Source organism: Saccostrea echinata, unplaced genomic scaffold (assembly GCF_033153115.1).
Source record: "Saccostrea echinata isolate AGI-Se365-2 ecotype Australia unplaced genomic scaffold, CSIRO_AGI_Sech_v1 ptg000034l, whole genome shotgun sequence".
NCBI lineage: Eukaryota > Metazoa > Mollusca > Bivalvia > Ostreida > Ostreidae > Saccostrea > Saccostrea echinata.
In genome coordinates, this window is record NW_026889783.1 from 3595001 (window position 1) to 3607135 (window position 12135).

Here is a 12135-nt window from a genome sequence, read left to right on the forward strand (position 1 = left end):
TTCATGTACATGTAGTTAATACTCTAATTTGTTGAATTCATGGTTAGTGAGATTAGAGTGGGGCCACAATAGAAGGCCTGGGTATAAATTGGACATGGCACTGTTTTCATAGTTATATAATTTTAAACTTAACAAAATTTAGTTTTGGTGAATTCATTGCCATTTGGACAAGTGTGCAGCAATGATAAGTGACATAGGAATATTTAAAATAGCTTTTCCTAAATTTAAGCAAAACCAAAATTACTTGTGTGAGTGTTACAATTGTTACTGTTAAAATATTCTGAACTATGAATATATTGTACAACATGTTTAACCAGTTGATTTGTTGCGTTTATAGACACATGGTTCCATCATGGATGGACGTACACATATTCTTTCACAGCATCTTCAGACTCTGCATTCATTGGAGCCTCAGAGTCAAAAGCAGGGTTCAAGTACTTTTGTGACTTTCATGTTGATGTTCCCAGAAAATGTGAGGGAATATTAAAGGTAATTTTTGTCCACTGCTTTTGCAAAAGTGCGTGGACTTTTAAATCTCGTATGTCTGTCCATCTGTCAGTCAGTCTGTCACAAAAGCTTTGATCAACCTTGGTCATAACTTTTAAGTGAGAGAAGATAGGGCTTTCATATTTTAATTGTACATTACATGTGGTAAGATATATCCAAATGTTCTATGCTTTTTGACCTCATGACCTTGAAGTTTTGACCTAATTTTAAAAATTTTAACATTGGAGAAAACTTTTGAATGAGAGCAGATAGGGCATTCATATTTGACATGTGCATTACATGGACAAGACCTGTCTGAAAATACTATGGTTTTTTACCTTGTGACCTTAACCTATAATTTTATCTCACAGTATTTTTAACAGTTAATTGTAATAACTTTTGAATGAAAGAAGATAGGCTTTCATATTATACATGTACACTACCTGTGACAACACCTTTCTGAAAGAACTATCATTTTTGACCTCATGACCTTGACTTAGAAGATTGACCTACGTATGAGAAATTTTAACTTTGGTCATAACTTTTGCTCAGAAAGGGACAGGGCTTTCATATTTTTTTCACATATGCATTACATGTACTTGTAAGAAGACCTTTAGGATTGTATTATGATATTTGACCTCATGATCTTGAAGTTTTATGCAGATTTAAGAAACATTAATCTTGGCTGTAACTTTTATTAGTCTAAAATTGAAATCTTTTTTGTATGATGGACAGACAAGACAGCTAGGAGAAACAGACAAGACAGTTACAATATACCATAAATAATTGCATCCCAACCATTAAGACACCAAAAGCAGGGGACCACAAAATTTTTGAATTTGCTCATTATAGTTTAATACAACTGTATATATTAATAAAAGTAATCTACAGGACAGAGTATAAGTGGTACTGGAAATGATCAGAAGACCTTGAAACTAAAAAAAAACATTATGATACTTATCATAGTCTGTGATGAGAATCTTGAGTTATATTATTTTCTTTAGGTTGATCATTGTAAGCTGTATGACAGGGAGCCAGGTGCAGATCCAAAGTACAAGGAGACAGAGAACTCAGAAGTCTTCAGTGAAAAAATGTCTCAGTAAGTGATCCACTGAACAGTCTGATAATTACTTCGCTGAATGTTTAACGTAGAACCTACGTCGTATGACTTCATAGTTAAGTGGACGAATGCAAGATTGTCTCAGCTGATAAAAATACACAATTGTGATAAGTTAATGACATACAACTATTTTAAAGGAATGCGAAGTTGCTAAGAAATCTTCAGTTGACTATTAAATAGTACAATATCTTGATGATATGTCGTCTGAGTCTTAAATCTATTAAAGATTGTGTTTAATGCTTGTAATGTCTATTATGAAATGAATTGTATTCATTTTCATAATTATTTCTTAATTATTCATTTGGATCTTTAGTGGTTTGCGTATAATAAAAACATTTCGTTAAAAAATTAATTTTTTAAATAGAAATTTTCATTTTTAGCTCACCTCAACAAAGTTGGGGGAGCTTATGTAATACCATTGGCGTCCCAGGTTAAGGTTTTTGGAGCAGTTTTCTTTTCAAGTATTTCTATGGCCTATATTAGTCAGAGAGGCATGGAGGATGCTTCTAGTGTGTTTTATTGTACCTGTCAAGGTTTCAGATGCTGCAATTTCAGCTAAAGAATGACCAGGTTAATGTTTTTTGGAGCAGGTTAAAGTTTTTGGAGCAGGTTAAAGTTTTTGGAGCAGGTCTCATTTCCAAGTAACTATAAGCCCTATATTGACCAAACTTGCATGGATGAGTACTCTAAGGATGCACACTATTGAACTTGCTTCAGATGCTGTATCTGACCTACATTTTCCAGATGAGTGACTAGGTTAAAGTTTTTGGAGTAGATCTCATTTCCAAGTAACTATAAGCCCGATATTGACCAAAGTTGCATGGATGATACATCTAAGGATGCATACTACTGGACTTGCTTCGGATGCTGGATCTGACCTAAATTTTTGGGATGAGTGACCAGGTTAAGGTTTTTGGAGCAGATGTCATTTCCAAGTATCTATAAACCCTATATTGTCCAAACTTGCATGGATGATACATCTAAGGATGTACACTACTGGATGTGCTTCGGATGCTGGATGTGACCTATATTTTCCAGATGAGTAACCAGGTTAAAGTTTTTGGAGCAGATGTCATTTCCAAGTAACTATAAGCCCTATATTGACTAAACTTGCATGGATGATACATCTAAGGATGCACCTACTGGACTTGCTTTGGATGCTGGATCTGACCTAAATTTTTGGGATGAGTGACCAGGTTAAAGTTTTTGAAGTAGATGTCATTTCCAAGTAACTATAAGCCCTATATTGACTAAACTTGCATGGATGATACATCTAAGGATGCTCACTACTAGACTTGCTTATGATGCTGGATTTGACTTACATTTTCCGTTTGAGTGACCAGGTTAAAGTTTTTGGAGCAGATGTCATTTCCAAGTACATGTAACTATAAACCCTATATTGACCAAACTTGCATGGATGATACATCTAAGGATTCACACTACTGGACTTGCTTCGGATGCTGGATCTGACCTACATTTTCCGGATGAGTAACCAGGTTAAAGTTTTTGGAGCAGATCTCATTTCCAAGTAACTATAAGGCCTATCTGAACCAAACTTGCATGGATGATGCATACAGGGACGAACAATCTCAAAACTTGCTTTGGATGCTGGATTTGACTTGCACTTTCTGGATGAGTGACTAGTTTTAAGTTTTCAGATAAGTCTATTCCCAAGTAACTGCAAGCCCTATCAGACCAAAATTGCATGAATGTTGCATCTAGGGATGCACACTCCTAGATTATTAGTTTAGTGTGGGACTTTGCCTTACTTAAAGACAACATTCGTTGAGGTGAGCTCTGTAATTTCTGATTACCTATGTTTTGATAAATATTCATATTGTAAATCTGAAAGTAACACCAAAACATTCATTTAATCATGAAATCCTGTGTAAGTGCTAAAAGGTCAACATGACTAGTATTGATTTAAAAAAAAATCTCTCTCATTAGTTTGTGGGGAAAGGTATATATTATAATAATTTTTCATAATCATTTGAGTATGTTCTTCATCATACTAAGGATTGAAAACACCGTCACAAAGACTTTTGGTAAATATTTAAAAATTTATGGTTGTAGCTGGACTAAAAATCCTTTGAAAAATATTGAGCGCATTTGAGTATATTTATTGAAATGTAGATTAAATCTTTTATGTCAATTGAAGAAAAACGAATTTAATTTTTAATAATATTTCTAACTATTTTTCAGTTAATAAAGTCTATAAACAAAGGTGTTTGAAGAAGTATTTTTGTGATTTTCTATATTCTCCTTATGACCATGTAACCCTAAAAATGGCTGAAAAATTTAGTCGCAGTGTATGATAATCATTCTAAATTACACCGACTGCACTACATTTAATAACAAGGAAACATGCCATGTATTTTTAACTGATTAATAAGCAAGTGCTAATTACTCATTTTGAAAAGTTTGAAAATCCTGTGACAAAGACTTTTCCAACATAGGTTCTACTTTAAGTTTTTCAGTTAAATAATTACTAAGTAAGTGATCCACTGACAGTCTGATAATTATGTCACTGAATGTTTAAGTTTTCAATAAGTCTCAGTGAGTAATCAACTGACAGTCTGATAATTATGTCACTGAATGTTTAAATTTTTAGTAAAAAAATATGTAAGTAAGTGATCCACTGACAGTCTGATAATTATGTCACTGAATGTTTACGTTTTCAGTAAACAAATGTGTCAGTAAGTGATACACTGACAGTCTGATAATTATCACTGAATGTTTAAGTTTCCACTGACAGTCTGATAATTATGTCATTGAATGTTTAATTTTTTAGTAAACAAATATCTCAGTAAGTAACCAATTGACATTTTGATAATTAAATGAATTTAAGCCTGTTTAATGCTGAAAACTTGTTCTACTTTTATTTTTAGGAATTCTCTTTATTTTCAATACAACTTAGGAGAGGTGCTAAGACAGGGCATTGTGACCTCTGAGGTGGAAGAGTTAGCCATCCTTAACATCAAGCGAGCCATGCTATCTGCATTCCAGCTCAAGATAATGCCTGTAGATCTGTACAGTAAAGAGCCCCACCAACAGGTGATGTATAATGCCTGTAGATCTGTACAGTAAAGAGCCCTACCAACAGGTGATGTATAATGCCTGTAGATCTGTACAGTAAAGAACCCCACCAACAGGTGATGTATAATGCCTGTAGATCTGTACAGTAAAGAGCCCTACAACAGGTGATGTATAATGCCTGTAGATCTGTACAGTAAAGAACGCCACCAACAGGTGATGTATAATGCCTGTAGATCTGTACAGTAAAGAGCCCCACTAACAGGTGATGTAAAATGCCTGTAGATCTGAACAATAAAGAACCCCACCAACAGGTGATGTATAATGCCTGTAGATCTGTACGGTAAAGAGCCCCACCAACAGGTGATGTATAATGCCTGTAGATCTGTACAGTAAAGAGCCGCACCAACAGGTTACATGACCCAAATACATTTCATGTATTTATTGATAGCCAAAATCTTAAGTAAAATTTTTAGTTTTATTTTCATATGTAAGTTATAAAAATGTCCCATCCTGCATTTAGTAGTGACAATGTGCACCAAAAGCACTAGCCCCATGACTGATTTGGTCAGGCTGGTAGAATGTAGGTCAGCACTAGCCCAGTCAGACTAGTAGAATTTTCAGCTGTGTTTATCCATTTCCATCTCAGTATTTTGAATAATTGTCAAAAACATTTCTTTTGTGATAAGATTAATTTTCTTGATTGAAATTTTTGACTTTCTCAATGATTTTCTTATCTTTCTGTGCATGCTTGGTTATTTATATTTTTTTGTCTCCAGTCACCACGTTGAAATGGCTAATGAAAGAGAATGTTGAGATGGAGGCTTCACTGACTTAAAAAAAAAACTAATTTGAATTAAAACACACACCTGTGAGTTGAAAAGAGTGGGCAATAACTTGCTTATTTTCAAACATATTGTGATGAAATGTTTATAGTGCATCAGACTGCATCAATGTGTAAAACAAAGAATCAAATAACTGATAATAAAATGACAGAACAGAGGGAAATTAATTTTTGAAATTAAATAATGAGCCTTGTTCATTAAATCTAAAGAAATGAATAATAACTCTTATTTTATTTTTCTCAATATTATGGGGGCTTATTCGGCTGGTAAAAAGTGATTCGGGCTAGTGAAATTTTGTCATTGCTTGCCCAACTGGGCTAGAGCTGAAAAAAACTGTAGTGACCTAGTTGTAAGTTTTCTAATAAAACATGTGACATTTGTCTTACAGTCTGATATCTTTGGAGATTGTCCCACACATTACAGTATTTCAAATGCTGATCCTGACTTGTTTTACACGGAGCGGAATTTACGCTTCTGTCAGATGCCTCAAATCTACAAGAAACCAAGAAATATATTTTCCATGATACAAAAAGTGTATGGAGGTTATAAGATTGGAACTGTATCAGAGGTAATTTCTTAGCTTGCAAAACTTAAAATTTTGTAACAGATACAGTAAAACACACTTATTGCAAACATGCTTATAATGAATTGACGCTTACAGCAAAGTGATTCTCACTCCTCATGGCTTTAAAATGTATTGTGAACTTAACGGACATAACAAAAATTATCTACTCCTGGCACTTCAATATACAGTGCAAGCCTGTTTTACTGTATCATTGTATGTATGTCTTATTTTTGAGTTTAATTATTAGTTTCAGAGAAAGAGGGAAGAAATTATTTATTGTATAGTGTGTATCATTTGAGGTTGCACATGCATATTGATCACTGGGTTGGAAATACGTGTATTCGAGAATGAGAAGACTATATACTACTGTATAAGCAGAATTTTTATCGAGGATTCAATTTTGGCATCATAAGCGAGGGCGTTGATTTCACTAAATTTGATTATTGCTAAAAATTAATTGCATTTTATTTGTAATAGCTTCTTTAGTAGGCCCTTTCAAATGGCTAAAATTGATTCTCACTAAAAATTAATTACCATTATTTAAAGATAAATTGCTAAATTTGGGTCTCCCTAAAATTTCTACTTATACGGTATTCATTTACAATGTGTAAATGAAAACAGATGAAATAAGAAAAATTCTTTCAATATTTTCACGCAAAAACAGCAGGTTAGTCATTTTAAAATGCAAGCATCTGCATGTGAAATTTTTAAAAATTTTTTTCAAAACATGGCACTGGGTCTAGGATGGTTCCACAGTGAGGTTTCAAAATTTCATGGTTTTGCCCCCATATTTCCATACCATTGCTAGTAAACCAACAGACATGGTAAGGTCTGTAGATTTTTTTCTAAGCTGACAGATTTATAATTTGTGTTTGCTATAGGGGAAAATCTAGTTTCTAAATTTAGAAACAAGACAATGTCCAGGCCAATAGCAACATTTTCAAAAGGGGGGGGGGGGGGGGGGGAGGGGCAACTTAGAAAAAAATCTAACAAGCAAAAAAAAAAAAAAAAGAAAAAAGAAAAAAAACCTTAAACTGACCAAAAGTGGGGGGAGGGGAGGGCAACTTCCCAATATTATCTGACAAGCAAATAAAAAAAAGCTAATTTACTGTCCAAATCATTAAATTTACCAGTACTCGACCTTACACATTAAAAAGTAGGGGGGGGGGGCTAAGCAGCATCTAAAGAAAAATTTACTATAGCAAAATACTATACTCAGAAAAAAGTGGGGCCTGATGTCTGTTACATATTTGAACTTTATCTGTTGTTTATCTTGCAGTTTTATTATCCATTTTTATCCAATGTGAAATGTGATCACAGAGTTAATGATAAGCATCGCCTGGAAGAAGTGAACTGCCTCCAGCAGCAGATATTTCAACCCAGTGCATACAATGGATCAGTTTATGCATCATACATGACTAATGCTAGGTATTTAAAACTATTTAATTACATGTAATTATAAAGTGTAAGACTTAGTCTAATTACACTGTGTATGTAAAGTGGTTTACAGGTATGTATATGTCAGTATTTACCTGCTTGGAATTACGAAATTAGCAGTATGTATGTACCATGTGCAAAATATTTGTTTTAGCATGTATTTGTATTATGTTTTTGTATAATGTACAAAATATAGTATTTATTAGAGTCGTTCATTACAGTATAAAAATTACTGATTTTCATTCCCCAAGCAAACAAAGTTTGGGGTATCATATAGAAATCACTTTGCCTGACTGTCTTTCTGTTGGTCCATCCATGCAATCGTAAACAAGCCATAAATTTGTAATGGAGAAACATTAGAGGTTCATTCTTGACACAAAGATTGCTTATGACCTGAGGGTGTGTCTAGTGCTTGACCAAAGTCATTTCAACAAGTTCAAGGTCACTGGCAGAAAATGTGTAAAATTTATGTCCAGTTTATAACTCTCTAATGGAGAGACATTGGATGTTCATTTATCATACAAAGATTGTCTGTTGCCCAAGGGTGTGTAAAATTTTAGAAAAATGTAAATTTTGTGTCCTGACCACATATATAATGGAAAAACATTGGAAACTCATACTTGACACAAAGATTTTTATGACCCTAGGTTGTGTCCTAACCTTGATCAAAGGTCATTCCTGCAAATTCAAGGTCCCTATCCGGAAAATGTCTAATTCATGACCAAGCCATAACTTAATTTGGAGAAACAAAAGAAGTTCATTCTTGACACAAAAAATTGTTATCCCCTGAGGGTTTGTGACCTTCACAAAGGTTATTCTGACAAGTTCAAGGTCAATGACAGAAAAGATGTAAAATTCGTTTCAGTCTATAATTTGCTATCAGAGAAACATTGGATGTTCAACTTCATACAAAGGTGTGTCATAATGTTGACCCAATTTCAGTTGAACAAGTCCAAGGTCACTTAAAAAAAATGTTTTATTTGTGCCCTGACTACATCTTGTAATGGGGAAACATTGAACACTTATGCTTGACACAAAGTTTGCTTATAACCCAAGGGTGTATCCTGATTTTGATTCAATGTCATTTTGGCATGTTCAAGGTCACTGACAATAAAAACGTCTGGCCCATTAAGTTTCTAATTCAAAATCATTTGAAGTGTCTTCTGCACAAAAAGATTACCTATGACCTTTAGGTATGTCATACCTTGACCCAAGGTCATTCTGACAAGTTCAAGGTCACTTTCAGAGAAAAGTGTAAACTTTTTAATTGAGGAATATTGGAAATTTATACTTTACACAGAGATAAATTATGACCATAGGATGTTTCATTTTCTTGAACCAAGGTCATTCTGGCAAATTTAAGGTCATTTAATTAGAGAAATGTATATCAGCAATTTTGAAACAATTGCGGCTGGGGGGGGTATAATTTTGTGAGCTTTCTCACAGTATCTCTGGTTTAAAATCACTTTTCTGCCTACATATATTTGCTATGAAAACTTGTATTTCTTTATAGTCAGTCTTTGGAACTGATCAAAGTCGAGAAACTAAGCACACGCTCTGTCAACAGAAGAATCAGAGGTAAAAAGTATGTAGATATTTTGTTTGAGTTTGAAGAGGAAATGACATCAGAAGTTACCATGGAAACAATCAACAGCTTGCTTCATAAGTTGGTAGAAAGTGTGAGAAAAAATAAAATAGAAGACCTTCCTCAGTTCTACCACAAGCTTGTGATGGCAATGAAGAGGACCGACAATCAAACTTTATCAAACATAATGATAGATATCTGGAATTGTCATGGCAACAATACTGTCAACTGTGATTCTGTTTACCAGGTATATATTGAAAGACTAATCCATTAATTACATCTAATTGCTTTTGTTCATCACACACATAGTGTAGGATATTAAATCTTGTCTACTTCTCAGCTCTTGGCTGTACTACATGTACATATTAAATGTATTCAAGAGGTCAAGATGTGATCAGTTTGATCGTAAGAAATAATTTAGGTACTCATTGCTAAATACTGGTACATGTATGTCTCAAACATTTAATGACATGTATCAATTCTGAATTGCTAAACAAGTATTAACATCTGATAATTACATTTTATTTTCTGTGGGGTTGACTCTGACTTCTCTGACTTGATTTAATAATGCTAGTCTAATTGTAAAAAAAAAAAGATTGATATCGTAAATTATACCAAAAATGTCAAAGATGATTAGTGTCATGTATTCATAAAGCAGATATGAGCAAATTCTTTATATTTTGTGTATTTGTTACTGTAGTTTGCGGAAAAGGACTACTTTCTGGATGCTCTATTGTCCTGTGGTTCCTATATCTGTCTGAGAATGTTAAGTTACTGTCTACAGAGTGGCCATGTTTCTGACCCTCTTGTCAGCTCCTTAATTACATATGACCTGGCCCTTAACCATGAGACATCATCAGAAGTACTCTCAGTTTTGTTTGTGAGTATATTAACATGGTTAATAAGACCATTCCTATCTTTTTCTCTCTCTCTGTTTAACATCCACCTATCATTCAAGAACCTACATGCATGTACCTATATATATCTATTGACAACAAAAAAAAAGCCGAAAAAGAAAACACACTTTGTAAAGTCATAAAAATGATGCTTCAAAGGATTTAATTTAATAATTCTACCATATTTTTCATGTAGAAAGATAATCCAATATTTCTTTACAAAATTGGGTAGAATGCTAAATATTAGGGATGTCAATTTTGTCAATAATTCATATTCGAATATTCAATGAAAGTATTCGAATATATTCGAATATTCGATAAAATAAATATAATCTGTTTTATTTTAAATATGCATCATCCTACTCTCATGAAAGGTTTAGCGTAGGTATACTTATATTGGAAGTAAAATTGTATGAAGACTTTTGTAGGTGTACAATAAGAAATTCCATTTGATATTTGTCAATGCTTGAAATTAATAATTGATTTATATGTAGAAAAGTATAATTTTAACAAATGAAAATGTATTTATAGTAGCTCCAACTGAGGAACCAGTCGTCTTACAAAAGGCAAGATAGTCGTAACAGTATACTGTTCAGATTTCAATACGTGTAATAAATTACAATTATCTGCCTGATAAGATATATGATTATAATTTTTGATACAATGTAAACAAATATTTCCATAGACAATTTTCCTAGGTAATTAACTAATTTCCCAATAATGAATTTAAAATTGATTATGTACAACCCGAGATAATCAAGTAATTTACACATTTATTCTGATATAAAGCCCTTTACAATATTGATTACAGATTAATTCTATCGGACATTCATTCAATGATCAATTAAATAAATTTTATTTTGATAAGTATACTCCTGACGCCTTTTAGACATTCTTAGATTTCATTTGATGTCCTCGATTCTAGATCCGATTGTATCTAACAAATAAAAACTATGAAAGTACGTTTTGTATTATACATAAAGCATTATTGTACAATTCTTTAACACCTTACTCAAAACAAAATACATGTAATTTAGTAGATTTATAAGATAAGAAAGTAGTGAAAGAAATCAGGAGATCGAAATTGATCGCTAGTAAATTAAACAGGGATAAATCCAGCACTGTTCTAATCAAAATTTATTAATCAGAGTACTTCTTTTTATGAAATCTGAAAAACAACGAATATTCGAATCTTAAATTCATATTCGAATATCAACTCATCGAATGAATATTCGAATGTTCGAATATTCGTTGCCATCCCTACTAAATATATACCTAACTGGACAGATTCTAGAAAAAAAGCAAGAAATTGACAAAATTTTAAACTTTTAACCAGTTTAATTTATTTCTTGACCACGGATTTTGTGCATTTTTTCCGAATCTGGGGTATAAAAAAACCAAGTGCATGTGAATGCTTAATATAGAAAAAACTTTGAATGGCTAAGATAGATTTATTTGATTTACAATTACAGAGAAAGAAATGCATTCTAAAGAATGGTAGTGCTTTCATTTTCTTTCTAAATAGTTCAATATAGGTAAAGAGTATATAGTTCAATATACATGTAGGTAAAGTGTACACAGTATGGTCAGCCATGTACTACTGGAATCATTTTAGTTCGTGGGGATCAACAGTTATGGGCAATCAAAATATTATAGTTTGTGGTGACTTTATTTTTTGATCAGCAACTTGTAAAAAAATGAATACTTAATGAACCAGTATGTTAAATTGAATAAGATATCTTTCCTGGGGATGTAAATTTATGGGCATTGGTAAGGGTGACCCAAAAAATCCATGGACATTAGTCCCTCCCCCCCCTCCCCCCACGAACAGCGATGATTCAACAGTGTGTATCATATAAGGATTTTGAATGTTAGGATCTAAGGATTATATGCTTAGGTAATTTTGTATCTGTTCATGTTTTTTATTATGGTATCCTTGTTTTTACATGTTGAGTGACTTTAACCATGGTAAATATGACTACTTTCTTTTTATTACAGGATATGTGTAAAAGTAAGAACCAAATGGGTTGTTGGTTACCTTTAGGTATAATGGTGCATAGATTCCTGGGAGAAACGGACAACAAAGAGTTTCAAAAGGTAGAACTTATAAATAGATATTATTAGTTATCAAGGTTCAATCAAAGATGTATGGGGATTTTCCCGGGTTT

The 12135-nt window shown here is 32.9% G+C and overlaps 1 protein-coding gene across 1 annotated transcript in view; it reads left to right on the plus strand.

Annotated features, from left to right (window-relative positions):
• LOC133199693 (uncharacterized) overlaps positions 1-12135 on the plus strand; it is a 59211-nt gene that overhangs the window by 3476 nt on the left and 43600 nt on the right. Inside the window, exons 3-10 of the mRNA XM_061335563.1 lie at positions 338-489; positions 1491-1585; positions 4495-4660; positions 5873-6052; positions 7329-7477; positions 9000-9318; positions 9772-9951; positions 11966-12064. Of these exons, the coding sequence (XP_061191547.1) occupies positions 338-489; positions 1491-1585; positions 4495-4660; positions 5873-6052; positions 7329-7477; positions 9000-9318; positions 9772-9951; positions 11966-12064 (1340 nt within the window). The remainder of the gene's footprint in view (positions 1-337; positions 490-1490; positions 1586-4494; positions 4661-5872; positions 6053-7328; positions 7478-8999; positions 9319-9771; positions 9952-11965; positions 12065-12135) is intronic.